The 19,605-nt window shown below is 50.8% G+C and overlaps 1 protein-coding gene across 2 annotated transcripts in view; it reads left to right on the top strand.

Annotated features, from left to right (window-relative positions):
- The first annotated feature begins 1,171 nt into the window (after positions 1 to 1,171).
- Positions 1,172 to 19,605, top strand: part of TEAD4 (TEA domain transcription factor 4) — a 50,586-nt gene continuing 32,152 nt past the window's right edge. The window contains exons 1-3 of one of the 2 annotated variants that reach the window (XM_064377536.1): positions 1,172 to 1,416; positions 1,806 to 2,060; positions 19,489 to 19,553. In XM_064377536.1, the coding sequence (XP_064233606.1) occupies positions 1,230 to 1,416; positions 1,806 to 2,060; positions 19,489 to 19,553 (507 nt within the window). In that variant the 5' untranslated portion in view covers positions 1,172 to 1,229. The remainder of the gene's footprint in view (positions 1,417 to 1,805; positions 2,061 to 19,488; positions 19,554 to 19,605) is intronic. The other variant, XM_064377537.1, reaches the window with a different exon arrangement.

Raw genomic sequence — 19,605 nt, 5'->3', positions numbered from 1 at the left:
GGTTGGTAGTGTTAAGTATGTTCACATTGCTGTGCAGCAGATCTCCAGAACTTTTTCATCTTGCGAAACTGAAACTCTATACCTCTCAAGTCACAACTCCCTATTTCTTTCTCCCAGCAGCCCCTGGTAACTACCATTGTACTCTCTGTTTCTATTAGTTTGATCACTTAAAAATTTTTTTTGTTGTTGTTAAAATTGTTTTTAGTAGGGATGAAGTCTTGCTAACTCCTGGACTCAAATGACCCTCCTGCCTCAGCCTCCCTAAGTGCTAGGATTACAGGTGTGAGTCACTCCACCCTGCTGACTACTTTAATTTATTTTATTTTACTTTTTTGAGACGAGTCTTTCACTGTTGCCTGGGCTGGAGTGCAATGGCGCAATCTCGGCTCACTGCAACCTTCACCTCCTGGGTTCAAGTGATTCTCTTGCCTCAGCCTCCCAAGCAGCTGGGATTACAGGCACCCGCCACCATGCCCGGCTAATTTTTTGTATTTTTTAGTAAAGACAGGGTTTTACTATGTTGGCCAGGCTGGTCTCAAACTCCTGACCACGTAATCCACCCGCCTCAGCCTCCCAAAGTGCTGGGATTACAGGCATGAGCCATCACGCCCGGCCTACTTTATTTTTATTTTATTGTATTTATTTTGAGACAGAGCCTTGTTCTGTCACCCAGGCTAGAGTGCAGTGGTGCAATCATGGCTCACTGCAGCCTTGACCTCCCAGGCTCAAGTGATTCTCCTGCCTCACCCTCCAGAGTAGCGGGACTACAGGTGCGAGACAGCACACCTGGCTAATTTTTTTTTTTAGTTAATTTTTTTGTAGAGATGGGGTCCCTTTATATTGCCTAGACTGTTCTGAAACTCCTGGGCTCAAGGGATCCTCCTGCCTCAGCCTCCCAAAGTGCTGGGATTATAGGCTTGAGCCACTGTGCCTAACCTAATTGCTCTAGATACCTCATGAGTGGAACCTTGTATTGTTTCGGTAGTTTTGTAACTGGCTGATTTCACTCAGCATAATGTCCTCAAGGTCCATCTGTGCTGCAGCACGTGACGAGTTGCCTTCCTTTTTAAAGCTCATATTTTACCACATTTTGTTCATCCATTCATCCATTGATGGGCACTTGGGTTGCTTCTACCTTTTGGCTCTTGTGAATAATGCTGCCATGAAAATGAGTGTACAAATATCTCTTGGAGACCCTGCTTTCAGTTTGTTTGGATATATATACCCAGATGTTAGGTCATATGGTCTTGCTCTGTCGCCCAGGCTGGAGTTCAGTGGCAGGATCTCGGCTCATTGCAAACTCCACCTCCCAGATTTGGGCGATTCTGCTGCCTCAGCCTCCCATGCTGGTCTTGAGCTCCGGACCTGAAGTGATCCGGCCACCTCGGCCTCTCACAGCGCTGGGATTGATTACAGGTGTGACCCACGGTGCCTGGCCTGCACCGTTTTGCATTCCCATCAACAGTACCCAGTATTTTGCATGCCTTCTGTCCAGTGTTGATTTAATGTCTGCACATCCCTGGCACTGCATCCTTGTCTCCTACTTCTCAGCCCTTGTCTGGGTTCCTAGAACTTTGATATCAGGGAGTGCCTAGGTCGTTGTGCTCATTTGACAGATGGGAAGGTGAGGTCTCCAGAGGAGAAATGACCTCTCCCAGACCCCAGGCCTGATTCACAGACCTTCCACTTCACGCTCTGCTTCCTGAGCAGTTGATTCGGGCTCTGGCAGTCCCTGGAGTGCCTTCATCCCAGGGCCCCCACAGTCCTTCCACTTCTCACCGGCGCTGTGGTTCCTGTCCCCACAGGTCCAACGGGCGCTCCTCCAAGCGGAGCCTTGGAGGGCAAGGCCGGCACCATTACCTCCAACGAGTGGAGCTCTCCCAACTCCCCCGAGGGGAGCAACGTCTCTGGGGGCAGTCAGGCACTGGACAAGCCCATCGACAATGATGCAGAGGGCGTGTGGAGCCCGGACATTGAGCAGAGTTTCCAGGAGGCCCTGGCCATCTACCCGCCCTGCGGCCGGCGCAAAATCATCCTGTCGGACGAGGGCAAGATGTATGGTAAGGAGCCCATCATGTTCAGCCCTGGACCTGAAGCTGAGGCAAGGGGCAGACGCCCAAACCTTGGGGGTCCTGCCAGGCCACGGAGGGGGATGACCGCTTGGGGCTTCTTTGGTTGGACACTGCTTTCTTCCTTCCTGGGTTCCCAAGGGATGAGGGTATCTGAGGAGAAGCCTTTGAGGGGTCATGGAGGGTGGGGTCCCTGGGGGTGAGCAGCTGTGGGACTGAGAAACTTGGAAAGGGTGAGTCTGGGTAGGGTAGACCATCCCCCGAGAGCAGGTGGGGAGCACCCCACAAGTTGTATCCCACAGGTGCCTGACCACCAGACTGCCCCCCTTGGCTGTGAAGGATGCTCACTCATCCTCTCTTTCACTCATTTACTCACTCACTCATGCAGCAAACACATACTGAGCCTTCTGTGTACCTGGTGTGGGTCAGGCAGGTCTAGTCCCAGCCCGTTGTCTGAATCGTGGGGAATGTGAGCTCACAGATAGCTGTTCTACAAGGCAGACTGGAGCGCTCCTAGGAGAGGCAGGGTGCTGGACACCACTCCCCTAGGAAAGGACCCCGCAACCCGGCAGAGGCTCACCAGAAATGGCTTGATCTTCGTGAGTGGCTGGGGTTGCAGAACACAAGAGAAACTGTGCAGCGCCACGTGGGAAGGACCGAGCAGTTGGCATAGGGCTGCCATGACTTTTTGTTGGAAGAAGGGGCATCTGGAAAAATGAAGCAGGGGCCGGGCACGGTGGCTTACTCAAGCCTGTCATTCCAGCACTTTGGGAGGCCGAGGTGGGAGGATCACTTGAGGCCAGCAGTTTGAAACCAGCCTGGGTAACAAAGCAACACACCATCTCTAGTAAAAATTAAAAAAAAAAATAGCCGGCTGTGGTGGCGCTAGCCTGAAGTCCCAGTTGGTGGGGGGGGCGGGGAGCTGAGGCGGAAAGATCGCCTGAGCCCAGGACGTCAAGGCTGCAGTGAGCTGTGATCACACTGTTGCACTCCTGCCCGGGTGCCAGAGTAAGACTCTGTCTCAAAAAAAAAAAAAAGAAAGAAAGAAAAAGAAAAGTGAAGCAAGAATAAAAACTGAATGACTGTTGGAGGGCCCAGATCAGGCTTCTGTTCCCATTGGAAAGTCCTCTGGGAACCCCAGCTCAAAGCAGTGGTATTGGGCAGAAGTGAGAGCCCTGACTGGGTCTCTAAATGGCTGAAGTCAGTGACGACAGGGGCCCCCTGCCTGGCTTCCAGCAAGATGGCCCAGACCAGCTGCCCACTCCCACGGGTTTCCATTCATTTCTCCCTCACCCCCAACACTGTTGTTTCGCTCAGCTTCCCCAGAGTCTCCCTTACTTCTGGGTTGGCTCTCCTGACCGCCCCTGCTCTGACCATTTCTTGCTCTGATGGTTGCTTATTTTTTCTTTTTCTTTTTCTTTTTTTTTGATATGGAGTCTTGCTCTGTCACCCAGGCTGGAGTGCAGTGGTGCAATCTCAGCTCAAGGTAGCCTCCGCCTCCTGGATTAAAGTGATTGTTCTGCCTCAGCCTCCCAAGTAGCTGGGTCTACAGGCACGTGCCACCGTGCCCGGCTGATTTTTATATTTTTAGTAGAGATAGGGTTTTGTCATGTTGGTCAGGCTGGTCTCGAACTCCTGACCTCAAAAGTCCACCTGCCTCTACCTTCCAAAGTGCTGGGATTATAGGTGTGAGCCACCATGCTTGGCCTATATTTTTTATTTTTTACAATTATGTATATTTTATGTGCATAGCTTAAAATATAAAATTGTAGTACAAGGTTTAAAGCAGAAACAGAAGTCCTTTGGGCCTCTTCTGCTCATTCCCAGGTGTGACTTCCTAGATGCCAACTCTTTCACCTCTTTCATCTTTTTTTTCTACCATTGCATCTGTATTTCTTCTTTCTTTTTTCTTTGCATCTGTGTTTCTAAATAAAATATTTGAGTCTGTTTATGGTAGTTAAGATGAAATTTGGCTTTAACAGATCCCAAATAACAATGCTTATATGAGAGAAATTTCCTTCTCTCTCCTATAAATGCCTGGAGGGTGGGTAGTCCAGGGAAGGTATGGCAGCTTTGCTCCATGAAGCTCTCAGGGACCCAGGATGTGTCTGTCTTGTGGCTCATGAGCATGCCCTCCATTGTGAATGTTCCCTTAAGGCCCAAACAGCTGCTTCAGCTCCAGGAGTTAAATTGTAGCTAGCAGACAGGAGAATGAGATGAAGAAGAGTGACCTGGCTAATTTAAGGAAGACACTGGGAAGCTAACCCCTGACGTATTTACTGGCCAAAACCTGTACTTAAGAGCAAGAGACATTGGAAAATCCAGCAATGCACTGCCATAGCCCTCTATAGCTATGGGAAAGGGATAACAATTAGAGGGGAGGGACTGGCTGTCTTTGGCACTTTTAGTTTTTGATTTTGCAATTCTAGACATTCTCTGTTTACTTACTATGGAAATTTAGGATTGAGATCGCTTATATCCCTCATATCCTATGTCTTACCACCTAGCAACCTTCATGATTCTTCCCATAGTTTGGGTTTTTATTTCTTTTTTTTGAGACGGAGTCTCTTTCTGTCACCAGGCTGGAGTGCAGTGGCACAATCTTGGCTCACTGCAGCCTCCGCCTCCTGGGTTCAAGCAATTCTCCTGCCTCAGCCTCCTGAGTAGCTGGAATGACAGGCACGCGCCACCACTCCCAGCTAATTTTTGTATTTTTAGTAGAGACAAGGTTTCACCATGTTGGCCAGGCTGATCTTGATCTCTTAATCTTGTGATCCGCCCACCTCGGCTACCCAAAGGTGTGAGCCACTGCACCTGGCCAAATTTTTTTTTTTTGGAGACATGCTCTCCTCCCAGGCTGGAATGTAGTGGCACAATCACAGCTCACTGTAGCCTCAACATCCTGGGCTCAAGCAATCCTCTTACCTCAGCCTCCTGAGTAGCTGGGACTAGGTGCATACGACCACGCCTGGCTAACTTTAAAATTTTTTATGGAGGCTGGGCGTGGTGACTCACGCCTGTAATCCCAGCACTTTGGGAGGCCGAGGCAGGTGGATCACTTGAGGTCAGAAGGTGAGGAGACCAGCCTGGCCAACATGATGAAACCGTGTCTCTACTAAAAATACAACAATTAGCCAGGTGTCAGTGTAGCCTGTGCCTGTAGTCCCAGCTGCTTGGGTGGCTGAGGCAGGAGAATCACTTTAACCTAGGAGGCAGGGGTTGTAGTAAGCCAAGATTGCACCACTGCACTCCAGCCTGGGCGACAGAACAAGACTCTGTCTCAAAAGAAAAATAAAAAACAAAAAAATAAATTTTTTATAGAGATGATGTCTCCCTGCCTTGGGTAGGTTGGTCTCAAACTCCTGGGCTTAAGCAATCCTCTTGCCTTGGCCTCTCAAAGTGGTGGGACTACAGTCATGAGCCACTTGCCCAACCTTCCCTAGTTTTTGATTCAACTTACATTTAAGACTTTAATATTTTTACAAAGTAAATATTGGTCACAGCTGTTCCATGTAGTTTTACATATCTTTTCTTATACAACCTTTTGGTTTTCCTGGAGATAATGTTCTTTATTTTTTTCATTTGCTCACTTGTTTCTACATCTATCATTAGTTTATCGTTAAACATTTCAGAAAAGAGAAAATTCTCATTCTCATTTTTTTTTTCTTTTTGTAAGAGACAGGGTCTTGCTCTGTCACCCAGGCAGAAGTGCAGTGGCACAGTCATAGTTCACTGCCTCACTGCAGGCTCAGCCTCCGGGGCTCAAGAGGTCCTGCCACCTTGGTCTCCCGAGTAGTTAGGACTACAGGCAAGCATCACCATGCCTGGCTACTTTTTTGTGGAGATGGCGTCTTGCTCTGTTGCCCAGGCTGATCTCGAACTAGCAGTCCTGCCTGGGCCTCCCAGAGTGGTAGGATTACAGGAGTGAGCCACTGCACCTGGCCTAAAATTTTCTTACTATGATCCAGTATACCAGGTGATCTAAGATTTTTTTTTTTTTTTCCCTAGAAGTAAGCCTCCCCAAGGCCTCTGCCCTCCTACTTTATTCTATACCAGATGCCCCCACCAAGACCTGTTGCACAGCCGCCATCCTGGGATTTTCTTTCTCTACATCCTGTGAAGTCCCTTCTGCTTCTACTCGTGAAAGTTTTCTTCTTACTTTTAGTGCCTGGGGAAGCATCATGGGGGAGACAGCTGTGTGTGGAGCACCTGGGGGTGCCTGGTGTTTTGGGTGCTTCACATAGGTTGTTCCCATTTAGCCAGGAGGGACACAGCGTCTGGGACCCCCAGGCCCTTTCTCCTGCTTTGGTAGAGGAGGGGATGGATACTGATTGTGAGCTTAGGTGTGGAATGAGAAAGGGCAGGGGGAGGGCAGGGAAGGGCAGGCAGCTTGACTGGGGAGCCATAGTGTGTGCCCTGGCCCTTTACAGGGCAGGTCTGTGTTCTTTAGAGGCAGAGATGGACTGGAAAACGTAAGTGTGCACAAGGCATCCAGCAAGGGGCAAGGGTGGAGGGCGCTGTGGGCGTCTGGGAGGGCCTGTGGAGATGCCAGAACACAGTAAATCAACAGACATCTGTAGGATTGAGCACCCCTGAGGACCAAGGGCTTTGAGTACTTGCTTTTTGGTGCTCTCTCTGTGTGTGTGTGTGTGTGTGTGTGTGTGTGTGTGTGTGTGTGTGTGAAAATATAAGTGACATTTTCCATTTTAACCATTATAGTTTTCAGTTTATAATTGATGGCATTAAATATATTCCCACTGATAAACAGCTATTACTACCACCCATTGCCAGAAATATTTCATTTCAATGCAAAATTCTTTACCTTTTAAACAGCAGTTCCCCATTCTCGCCATCCTCCTCACCCTCCAGCCCTGGCAACCACAGTTCTGCTTTCAATTTATAAGTTTGACTCCTTTAGGTACCTGATATAAGTGGAATCATACAACATTTGCCCCTTTGTGACTGGCTAATTTCACTTAGCACAAGGTCTTCAGCGTTTACCCGTGTTGTAACCTAGGTCAGAGTCTCCTTCCTTCTTAAGGCTGAGTAATATTCCACTGTATAGACCACATTCTGTTTATCCATTCATCTGCCGACAGACATTTGGGTGGATGCTTAGTTTTATTTAGTTGTTATAGGTAGGTGTTTCTGTCCCTGCTTCAGATATAAAGATATTGGGGTTGAGACTGTCACCAAGCCTGGGGAAGCGCCAGGCTGTGGGTCTCTGGCAGGCCTTGGGTTGGAATTCTCTTTGGCAGGAGGGAAGCCACTGTCTTGGGGAAGCAGACTGAAAATGGTTTGGCAAACTGTTCTGGCCATGTTGGCATCTCAGATGCTGCTCCTCCCCTGTGCTGAGACCCAGGGAGGGGCATAGGGTGGGGACAATCGGGGGTGCCTGGAGGAAGAGTGAGGAGGGGCAGAGGCACTGCTTTACTGTGCTTCATGACACATCAGCGCTCCCAGCCTCTTTCGGTCCTTTTGAGGGTCCCTTCAAGGAGGAAGGAATGGCATCTCTGCTTGCAGATGCAGAATGGAAGTTCAGAGAAGCCAAGACTTTCTCCCAGTCTCTCAAGTCAGAAGTGGAGAGTGGGGCTTGAACCTAGTTCTCCTGCCTCCAGGCTTGGCCCTCCTCTGTCAGCTGAATGACTTTGCTGCCCCCCTGCCTGGCCCTGGCTCCAGGTGGGTCAGGCCCTGGGCAGGGACAAGCACCGCCAAGCCCCCACAGCACCTGGCCTGCATGAGAATAGGTCCTGCTGGGATCCAGACACCCGCTTACCCCGTCTCTTCTTACCAGTCCCAAGGCAGGACTGTGTGGGGCGTTGATGGAGGGCTCTCGGCAGGCAGAGCTGACCAGTCCGGCTGGGAGCTATAGATAGCTCTGAGCTCAGCCCCAGTGTGTGGGATGGGCCCTTGGGGAGGCGGAACAGGAGGCCAAGCTGAGAGCTGACTCAGACCTTGGCTCACTGTGGCTGCACCCCTCCTGTCTTCTCATCTTCCCTTGGGGGACCTGTGCTTCCCATCCTCTGTGTACCCCAGCCCCAATCTGAGCCCCCAGCTGCTTCCAGCATCCCCAAGAGCTCTGGTCTTTTCTCCCCCTCACCACCCTGCATCCAAAGGCCACCAGTCTCTTTTCAAGTGGGCCCGCCCAGTGGGGTATAGGGTATGGCTGAGAGGATGATTCCTGACCTGGGGACCTGGCTTTAGCTGTTTGAGGACAGGGGTTAGGCCTGCTCCGAGCTCCGGCCACTGCACACCCAGCATAGGACACACCGACCAGGGCCGGCCAGGCAGACATGCAGATGACATGCAAAGCAGCGCGACAGATTAACACCTGCTATTTCTGAGCTAAGTCTCCCACGCTCGCTGGCTCCAGCCCTCCCCTTGAGTACCTCTCACCCTCCTGGGCCGGCTCCCGGGCCCAGGATGCTGGCCTTCTCCTGTTCACGGCTGCTTCCATTTCTGCCCTGTCACTGTGTGACCCTCCCCCGGCACAGCCAGCGCTGGCCACTCTGACCTCCTTTGGCCAGGCTCGCAGTCGGCCTAGCCTAGCGTGCAGGTGGTGGGATTCAAGCGACTTCTCGCCCCTTCTGTCTGCTTCCCGCCATCCCTGCTTCTCACACTCAGTGCCGGCTGGCTCTGGGGGTTCCTCTGCATTCATCCCTTTCTGCCTGCTATGCTTCTCATCTTCCTGAGGTTGCTTTTGACTTCCCCGAGCCTTCCGCCTCTTCTTTTCCCTGCCCCTCTCTGCTTCGCCCCTCTTGTGTTCTCAGGTGGGCCATCCCATTAGCAGCCTATCAGTCTCATTAAGCACCACCCACCCTGGGCAAGTGGGGCTGAGGCCATGTGGTCTCTGCTCCCCACGACTTCATGTTCTAATGAGAAGGGCAGGAGAAACTTCTTTGGACAGTTAGCCACCCAGGCAGACACCAGGGCTGTGCACAGCTAATATTAACCAGACGGCTGGGGTATCTTGGGAGTCTTCCTGAAGGAAGCAGAGCTGAGGGCGGGTGCTTATCTTGGTCTATTTTCTCTTGTTTATAACAGAATACCTGAAACTGGGTAATTTATAAAGACAGAGTTTATTCCTTGCAGTTACAGAGGCTGGAAGTCCAAGGTCGAGGGGCTGTATCTGTGAGGGCTTTTGTGCTTCAGGGACTCTGCAGAGTCCCGAGGTGGTGCAGGCATTCTGCGGCGAGGGGCCAAGTGTGCGTGTTCACGCCTCTTCCTCTAAGATAGCCACCAGTCCCACTCCCGTGCTAGCCCGCTAGCCCATTAATCCTTGAGTGGATGACTCCATCATGAGGGCAGTGCCCTCAGGGCCCATCACTCCTAAAGGCCCCACCTGTTAATACTGCCACATTGGGGATTACAGTTCAACATGAATTTTGGAGGGAACAAATAATCAAACCATAGCAGTGCTCTGGGCAAGGGGGAGGAGAAAGTGTGAGCATCGGCCTAGAGGCAGGATGTTGCATGATGGGTTTGGGGGTCCCTGGTGGAGGATCTGGGCAAAGCACTGTTGATTCATCAGACTGTCAGAGGTGAAGGGATCCCCTTGTTTTGTGGATGAGTCACACAGCTAATAAGAGGCAGAACTGGGACCAGACTCAGGCAGACTCTTCACAAAGGTGGTGGGACAGAAGTCAGGGAGTCTCACCTGGGCTCCCACCCCCACTTCTTCACCGTGGCCTCATTCCTGGGATTCTCTGCTCCTCTTTGCTTTGTTGCCCTGTGGGTTTCCAGCTGCTCCTGTGCTCCTCCCTATGGTCTGTGACACTGATTTCAGGCGCCTGGAGGCCTGATGATGGGAGCCTACGTTCAAATCTCTTCTGCTCCTGGGAGCCGGTGTGACTTTGGGCAAGTTATTTAACCTCTCTGGGCTTCACTTCCCTTTTGTAAAGTGGGGGTCATAATACTACTACCTTGGAGCGGGGAGTGTTTTGGTTTTATTTATTTTATTGTGGAAAAATACACATTTTGTAAAATTTACCATTTAAGTCATTTTTATGTGTACAGGTCAGTGGCATTAAGTACATTTCACTTTTTTATGCAGCCATCATCACCACCCATTTCCGGAACTTTTCCATCATCTCAAATAGAAATTTTGGGCCAGGCGCAGTGGCTCACGCCTGTAATCTCAGCACTTTGGGAGGCTGAGGTGGGCGGATCACGAGGTCAGGAGTTCAAGACCAGCCTGGCCAATATAGTGAAACCCCATCTCTACTAAAAATACAAAAATTAGGCCGGGCACTGTGGCTCAACGCCTGTAATCCCAGCACTTTGGAAGGCCGAAGGGGGCAGATCACAAGATCAGGTGTTCGAGACCAGGCTGACCAACATGGTGAAACCTCATCTCTACTAAACATACAAAAATTAGCTGGGTGTGGTGGCACATGCCTGTATTCCCAGCTACTGAGGAGACTGAGGCAGGAGAATCACTAGAACTGGGGAGGCGGAAGTTGCAGTGAGCCAAAGTTATGCCACTGTACTCCAGCCTGGGCAACAGAGTGAGACTCTGTCTCAAAAAAATATGTATCAGCCGGGATGGTGGCATGCGCCTGTAGTCCCGAGCTACTCAGGGGTTGCAGTGGCTTGAACCCAGGAGGCAGAGGTTGCAGTAAGCCAAGATCATGCCACTGCACTCCAGCCTGATCCCGTCTCAACAAAAAAAAAAGAGAAGAAATTCTGTACCCATTAAACAATAATTCCCCATTCCCCTCTGTACCTAGCCCCTGGTAACCTGTTTGATTTTCTCTCTCTACGATTTGCCTATTCTAGGCATCTCATAAAAGTGGAATCAGGCTGGGCACAGTGACTCACGCCTGTAATCCCAGCACTTTGGGAGGCCAAGGCCGGCAAATCACAAGGTCGGGAGTTCGAGACCAGCCTGACCAACACGGTGAAACCCCGTCTCTACTAAAATTACAAAATTAGAGGCATATGCCTGTATTCCCAGCTACTCCAGAGACTGAGGCAGGAGTATCTCTTAAACCCAGGAGGCAGAGGTTGCAGTGAGCTGAGATCATGCCACTGCACTCCAGTGTAGAGCTAGACTCCATCTCAAAAAAAAAAAAGTGGAATCAGGCCAGGTGTGGTGGCTCACGCCTATAATCCCAACACTTTGGGAGGCCAATGGCAGAGGTGGGCGGATCCCTTGAGGTCAGGAGTTTGAGACCAGCCTGGCCAACATGGTGAAACCCTGTCTCTACTAAAAATACAAAATTACAAAATTAACTGGGTGTGGTGGTGCACGCCTGTAATCCAGCTACTTGGGAGGCCGAGGCACAAGAATCGCTTGAACCCAGGAGGTGGAGATTGCAGAGAGCCGAGATCACGCCACTGCATTCCATCCAGGGTGACAGAGTGAGTCTCCGTCTCAAAAAAAAAAAAAGTGGAATAATACAATATTTGCCTTTTTATGTCTGGCTTATTTCACTTGTCATAAGTCCTTAAGGTTCATTCATGTTGTAGCATGTGTCAGAATTTCCTTCCTTTTTAAGGCTGAGTAATATTCCATTGTATGGATAGACTGCATCTTGTTTATCTGTTCATTTGTGAATAGACATTCGTATTGCTTCTACTTTTGACTGCTGTGACTAATACTGTGATGAACATTGGTGTACAGGTATCTATTTGAGTTCTCCTTTCAGTTCTTGTGGGATTGGAATTGCTAGCTCATATGGTAATTTTACATTTAAGTTTCTGAGGAACCACCAAACTATTTTCCACGGCAGCTGCATCATTTTACATTCCCGCCAGCAACGAACAAAGGTTCTAATTTCTGTACATCCTCACCAACACTTGTTATTTTCCGGTTTTTGGATCATAGCCATCCTAGTGGGTGTGAAGTGCTATTTTGTGGTTTTGATTTGCATTTCCCTAATGATTAGTGTTGTGGAGCATCTTTTCATGAGGTTAATGGAAGAAGACATTGCCTTCTAGTGTTGTAGTAGGATGAGAGCATACAGTAGGTGCCAAATGCACAGCACAGGGGTGAAGGGAACGTGCTCCTGCCCTCAGGGAGCTCACACTGTGGTGGGGTCACAGGACTAGGACAAGACTGAGACAGGTATGGGCATGCCCTCTTGGCTGGGGAGCAGGGCAAGCATGTTGAGGCTTCCTGGGGCTGCAAAGGCTGGCTGATTTCACCAGAAGCCTCGGAGCCCTCCAGGGACAATGGTGGGAACAGCTAGAATGTCAGGTCCAATTGCTGCCTTCTCAGGCTTCAGTCAGAAGTTCCTTCTCCACAAATAGCCTCCTCCTCCAGCCCCAGGTGTTTAAGGCTTCAGTTGATCCCTGCCCCACCCCCGCCCCCCCCACTCTACAGCCCCCACTTCCAGGCCTTTGGGGATTTGTGTGGGGCAGGGAGGATGGGCCCAGCCTTCTCTCCCTGAGCCCCAGCCTGCAGGCACGCAGTGTGGTGCTGGCTCACTCCACCGGAGGCCTACAGTGAACCAAAGATGTCCACAGGCACTTCCACCTGCTCTTGGGTGGGGAGGCTTGTGCCCTCAGATCCTCTGTCCTTTTCAAGTTTGAAAGCTAATAGCATTCTTTATAACAGGGCTTTGTTAACAATATTAACAATCATCACTAACCTTGCTTGGCCCTCTGCTGAGTGGCAGGTGCTTTACTTACTCCAGGCCATTTAATAGTTTATGACCTAGGGGGTGGGCCGCCTTGGAGAGAGGGGCCTCAGCGCAGAGGAAATGAGATACAGAAATGACCTAGCCCAGGCAGGATTTTGCAGCTGGGGTAATGATTTGAGTGGTGCTCTGTGACAGAGGTGGCCAGTGTGAGGCTGGGTGTGGGGCTAGGAGAAAGGGAAGATTCTTTGTGGACGCTGCATCAGGAATGCTCCACCCTCAGCCTTTAGGCCAAGGCTCCCATTTCTCTATGGGCAGCCTTCGCCCCTGGTGGGGTGGGGCCGTGGGTGTGAGCTGGGGGCTGTTGGACACATGTGCTCTGACAGATGGGCCCACAGGCTGGCAGGGGTGTCCTTCCCAGCCCCACCCAGGCCTGCCCTGGGGTTGGCTGAGGCCACCTGCCACATTGCAATGCGCAGCTGCCCGACTGGCCTCCTCCTTCCCCAGCCTGTGATCTCAGCCACCAGAGGGAGAAGACCTGCGGTTATGCAGCTAGGGGCAGAGCTGGGACAAGGACAAGCCCCTCCCACTACCACCACCTCTGCTGAGTGCTTTAGGAGTTTCTCAGTGCCATGGCCCTTCCTTGCCGGCCTTCACTGTGGTTCCCACGCTCTACTGTAGGCCCATGCTCCCTCTCCCTTCCGCACTTGCGCCCGACTGTGGGAGCCTCCCAGTGTCTACGCGATCCAGGACACGTTGGCTGCCCCCAGCCCTGGGTACCACTGTCCATGAGTGATGGGCAGGACCTCAGGTCCAAATAGTCGGATCTCCCTCCAGGACCTTGCTTCATGCAGAGACTCAGGAATTGGGGGATGGATCCAAAGGGAAGGGACAGCATTGTCCCTTGTGAGGAAGCTCAGCCCTGTCAGGGGAGCACATCCCCAAGTGAAGCGGCCAGTATGTAATAGTCTCAAAGCACTGGGGACAGCCTTAGAAAACATACCTTCCCGTGGTGCCTGGGACACTAGCAGCCGTGAGACCGTGAATAAGTCATTTCCCCTCTCTGGGCTTCCATTTCATCTTTATCAGGCTAACCAGGACCTGTGAGGTCACCTGGTCCAGCCCTGCTTCTAAGATAAGTGGCCTCCAATTCCATGTTGCTTAGGAGTGGTACCATGCTGCAGTCACAGATGGGCGCTGGCACCAGACTATATGGACCCGAATCTCAGCCACATGCTTGCCTGTGACCCTGAAGACATTTCTCAACCTTGCTGTGCCTCAGTTTCCCTGTCTATAGCATGGATGACAGTACCATCCTCATGGAGCTATTGTGAGGATCGAAAGGGTGAATGCAGATATGGCTGTCACAGGATACATATCTATATCCGCACAGATGTTTGCTCTGATGAGGTGTGCAGCAAGTGTTCATTGTCATAACATTGTCACAGGAGTGACAGACCACAGCAGCTCCCTCTGTATGTAAAGCCTGGATTAGATGCCAGCTGGCCTAGAGGCAGTGGAATGGCCACATTGACCTCTAGAGCACCCTCAGTGGCAGGAAGGAAGCCGCTTAGTTCCCCTTGGCTCACACACCCACAGACACCCACACTTCACTCCCCATCAGGGGAATTCTCAACTGCCAGCCTCATTCCTGACCAGCACAGTGAGGCTGGAGGGTCTGAGATGAGCCAGCAAGGGAGAGGAGGAGGAGGCTCCATAGCCAGCCAGGGAAAAAGCACAACTTTAACAAATACAAACCTGGAGGACAGTATGCCAAGTGAAATAAGCTGGGCACGGAAGAACGAATGCTGAGTCTCACTTACAGGTGGAATCTAAAACAGTGGCGCTCACAGCAGCAGAGAGTAGAATGGTGGTTACCGGAGGCTGGGGCGGGGGCAACGGGGAAATGTGGGTCAAATAATACAGTTTCAGTTAGATGGGGAAATGTTTAGGTTTTGTTTTTCCATTTTTTTTTGTATCGTTTTCTTTTGAGACAGGGTCTTACTCTCCCAGTCAGGAGTGCAATGGTGCGATCACATCTCACTGCAGCCTCAATCTCCTGGACTCAAGTGATCCTCCTGCCTCAGCTTCCTGAGTAGCTGGGACTACAGGCATGCACCACCACACCTGGCTAATTTTTTATTTTTATTTTTTATAGAGATGGGGTGGGGTCTTACTATGTTGTCCAGGCTAATCTTGAATTCCTGGGCTCAGGGGATCTTCCTGCCTTGGTCTCCCAAAGTGCTGGGATTATAGGTGTGAGTCATGACGCCCAGTCAAGGAGGAATGTTTTTGGAGACCTATTCCCCAGCGTGGTGACTACAGTGAATAATAACGTATTGCATTTTTCAAAAGTGCTAAGAGAGTAAATTTCATGTACATATCATGAAAAATGACAGGTATTTGAAATGATGGGTATATTAGTTTGATTTAATCATTCCACGTTGTATACATATATCATAACATCACTTTGTACCCCATAAATACAGGCTGAGCATTCCAAATCTGAAAATCCAAAATCTGAAATACTCCAAAGTTCAAAACTTTTTGAGTGCTAATGTGACAAAGGGGATGCTCATTGGCCCATTTTGGATTTTGGATTTTAGGTTTAGGGATGCTCAACTGGTAAGAATATAATGCAGATATCCTCCAAATCTGAAAAGACCCAAAATCTGGAATACTTCTGGTTCCAAGCATTTTTAGATAAGGGCTATTCAACCAGTATGTATAGTTTTTAAAAGAAAGAAAAAAATACAAAGATAGGCCAAGCGTGGTGGCTCATACCTGTAATTCCAGCACTTTGGGAGGCCAAGGTGGGCATATTACTTGAGGTCAGGAGTTCAAAACCAGCCTGGCCAACATGGTGAAACCCTATCTCTACTAAAAATATAAAAATTAGCCAGTTGTGGTGGTGCACACCTGTTATTTCAGCTACTTGGGAGGCTGAGCTGGGAGAATCACTTGAACCTGGGAGGCAGAAGTTGCAGTGAGCTGAGATCACGCCAGCTGCACTCCGGCCTGGGCAACAGAGTGAGACTCCATCTCAAAACAAGAAAAAAAAAAAGAAGATGGCTGAGCCTGCCTTAGACCCCTTGGTATGACTCCTGTCCTGCCCCCTTCCTAGCCTCTTGCCCAGGGCTCAGATGGCCTTTCTGGCAGCAGAGCCTGGAGCCTTGTGGCAGAGGGTGAGGGTAGTTGTGGGCTGTTCAGGGGCTTCTTGCATAGGCTGAGTCCTCTGTGATGTTTGGGGTGAGGGTTTCAGCTGATGGGGGGCCGGGGTCTCCCCACTGCTGCTCACCACAGGCTGCAAAGGAAGCAGCACTGTTAGCGAGTGGTCCTGCCTGGTTTCTGAGAGGAGGTTCCATTAACTAAGTGTCCTTGCTGGGCCACCATATTTGAACACCTGAGCTGAGAGTCATACCAGGGCAGTTAGTCCTAGATCTGTCCATCGTCCCCAAAGGTTTTTAACCTAATTTTGTATTTTAAAAATTCTTTTTCTCAAAGAAAGCTTCCCAATTTCTTTCCTTTTTTTTTTTTTTTCTTCTGAGATGGAGTTTCGCTCTTGTTCCCCAGGCAGGAGTGTAATGGCATGATCTCGGTTCACTGTAACCTCCACTTACTGGGTTCAAGCGGTTCTCCTGCCTCAGCCTCCTAAGTAGCTGGGATTACAGGCATGCACCACCATGCCCAGCTAATTTTGTATTTTTAGTAGAGACAGGGGTTTCTCCATGTTGGTCAGGCTGGTCTCGATCTCCTGACCTCAAGTGATCCACCTGCCTTGGCCTCCCGAAGTGCTGGGATTACAGGCGTGAGCCACTATGCCTGGCCAAACTTTCTAATTTCTAAATGTCTTAGCTTCACAAAAGTCTGGGTTTGCTCATGTACAGAAAAATTCAGTGAGACCAGGATAGGACAGCACTTTGAAAGTTATGTCGGACTAATCAGAAGTAAAAGATTATTTGCGTTTATTTAACTCACCCCTTTGTCTTAAAATGCATTTATTTAACTCACCCCTTTGTCTTAAAACAGTTACAGGACATCTGACCAACATCTTAGCATTCATTCCCTCGTCATTCAGGCAGCAAGTATTTAATGAGAGCCTACAATGTGCAGGCAGTTTTCTGGGTGTTGAGTATAAATAAGTGAATAAATAGACCAAGAATCCCGATTCACATGGACTGTGAATCGGGATTCTTGGTCTGTTTATTCTGATGGGGATAGGGGCACAGACAGTACTCAAATAAGTTAGATTATATAGTATGCTAGAAGGTGCCATGGAGAAAAGTAAAGGCAGTGGGAAGTGCCAGGATGGGCAGGTAGGGGTATGATTTCAGCCCTCAGTGGGGTGGTCGGGGAAGAGACAGAATGGCAGCCAAGGGATGCAGGTGGTAGGGGCCTCTGGGGCAGTGTTCCCTGGAGGAGAAGCAGGAAGCACAAGGACCTTGGTGGGGCGGGGGTGGGCCTGGTGTTCCAGGACAGCAAGAAGTTTAGGATGGAGCAGGTGGACTAGATCAGAGAGGTGACTGAACTGGGGTGGCCAGATCCTGCAGGGGTTTCCAGGCTGCTGGAAACTTGGACACTGTTAATCTGAGGGAGATGGAAGCCATTGCAGGGCTTCTGAATTTCGATAGGGTCACTGCGGCCGCTGTTGGAGCATAGACTGGGAGCAGGGAGTGCAGGTGGACGGCAATGATCCTCATCCAAGCCAGAGATGACAGGAGCTTAGACCCTGGAGGGTTTGGTGGTGCACAGTGGCTGAATTCTGGATAAGTTTTAGAGGTAGAGCCACACCGGACTCATTCATTCGACGTATAGGTGCCAGGTATTGGAGATGCAGACTTGAACAGAGGTATAGTCTCTTCCTCTGAGCTGCTGAGAGTCTAACAAGGAAAGACAGACACGGATAACTGATGAGCACGTGATAACCTGTGTGCAAGGGACGGGCCGTAGGAGCAACAAAGAACTGTATCCCAGATGGTCTTTAAAGTGTCCCTGCCATCCCATCCCTCCTGCTGTCCACCACCAGCACCATCACTACCTTGCAGCTCTTGGGAACCTCTCTTCCTCCCTCATGCTTTTCTTTGCCCCCGGACTAGTCTCTGAGCTGGGTTACCCACTTGGGCCTAAAGCATGTTCATTTTACAGAAAAGGAAACTGAGCCACAGAGTGTTCTCACTGAGTCAATGTTGAGGTCTGTTTCCTGCATTTGTAGAAATTTGGAAAAATCTGGAGGAAAAACCTTAAAGGAACTAGATTTAAGAAGAGAAGGCTGAGTGAAAGTCCTTAAAGGGAAGAGACTTGCCGTGCTCCCAGAGCTCATTTGTGGAGCTGCCAAGTTCTAGCCCAGCTCCCCAGCTCCCAGGTCTGTGGTCCTAGTTCATTGAGCCACCGGTAATGACTTAGACCTGAGAGGTCGCATGAGTGCCTTTAGTTAGACCTAGGGTAGAACTGTTGACCATTCACTAGACCGCCAAAGCATTTTCCTAGAAAGCTTTGAGAGGAGACATCTTGTGGACTCAGGGTTTTAGGTGCAGATCAGCCCACAGACAGTGTCCCCAGACTCTGATTTTCCCCTCCCTCCTTCCTCCAACACAGACAAGGCAGTGGTCCCAGGCCAGCAAACCTTTTCTGGCAGACCATACCTCTGGAGAGTAGCCTCTTAATTTGGCCTTGGCATTGGGGAAAGGTCAGCTGGGGGGCCAGCTTGGCCTTGGCTGTGCACTCTGGTTACAACCCAGGTGGCAGGCAGCCCACTCCCCTCACTTCCCCTGGCATCAGCAGCTTCCTCCCATGGACCGACAGAAGCTCTCCAGGCTCTGCAGGACAAGGCAGGCTGGCGGCTGCTCCCTCTGATCCCCTAAGGTGGATCAAGGAGGTGACAGCGCCCTGATTCAAACCCTCTTGCTCTGCCTCTCCTCACTGATGCTTTTCTGTATGGTCTAACACTATGCAGGGGTCAAGGGCCACCTGAGGGCTTGCCTGACCACCCATCCCAAGCTGGCCCCTGGTCCTCTGGACACATCTCTGTCTGAAGCACCGGCGGACTCCATTGTGTGGGCACACGCTGCCCCTGAGCTAGGTGACACTTTGAAATCAGGAGCCCTTTTCATCATCTTTTTCAATATTGGAAGTCATGGGCACTCCTTGGGGTTTTCCAGGATGCTTCAGTCTCGGCAGCAGTCCCTCGGGAGCCGGGCACATGGGGAGCACTCAGCCTTGCTGTTGAGGTGTCTGAGTCAGCCATGGGGCTGCACATGTGCACTGACTGGCTCTTCTTCATGAGCGAACAGGCTCAGGCCTCCTCTCCAGGGACACTCGGTATTTCAGCAGTTTCGTCCCCCATGCCCGTTGCTGCCCACAGTCAGGACAAGAAGTGTGGATGCTGCTCCTCGTTTACAGAGACGGAGGGCACTGGGGCAGTCACACAGGGCAAGGCCGATGGCCTGGCACCTCCCTGGAGCCTCCCAAGTGTGCAGAAGGCCCTAGGAGAAAGTGTGGGGAGAGGGGAGGAGGCGGCCAGCCCTGGGTGAGGAATGGTGCAGGGGTCAAGGGAGGCTCTGGGAGTTCTTCAGGCTGTGCGTGGTTGGCGGCCATGGTTCCTGTTAATCTTGTTCTCAGGTTTCAGTCCCCACAGTGAGGCCTTGTCTTCCTCTAGCTGCTGGGAGGTTCCTGTGATCCAGAGAGGGAACCCACAGAATCCTCACCCCACATTTCCGCTTAGGATGGGCAGAGAGTGAGGGCAGGGCTCCTCCCAGTGTGGAAGGTACCCTGCACCTCCTCGCCGCTTCCAGCCTTTTGTCCTTCTCCCCGCTGAGAGGCTGCTGGTGTCTCTGCAGGTCGGAACGAGCTGATTGCCCGCTACATCAAGCTCCGGACAGGGAAGACCCGCACCAGGAAGCAGGTGGGCCTCAGGAGACGGGTAGGGGTCCCAGGGGTGGTACCCCAGCACCAGC

The sequence above is a fragment of the Aotus nancymaae genome, unplaced genomic scaffold, assembly GCF_030222135.1.
Source record: "Aotus nancymaae isolate 86718 unplaced genomic scaffold, 86718_ANA_hifiasm-v0.15.2.pri h1tg000016l, whole genome shotgun sequence".
Classification (NCBI taxonomy): Eukaryota; Metazoa; Chordata; class Mammalia; order Primates; family Aotidae; genus Aotus; species Aotus nancymaae.
Note: the sequence above shows the minus strand (reverse complement) of the source record. Positions and strands in the feature narration are given on the sequence as shown.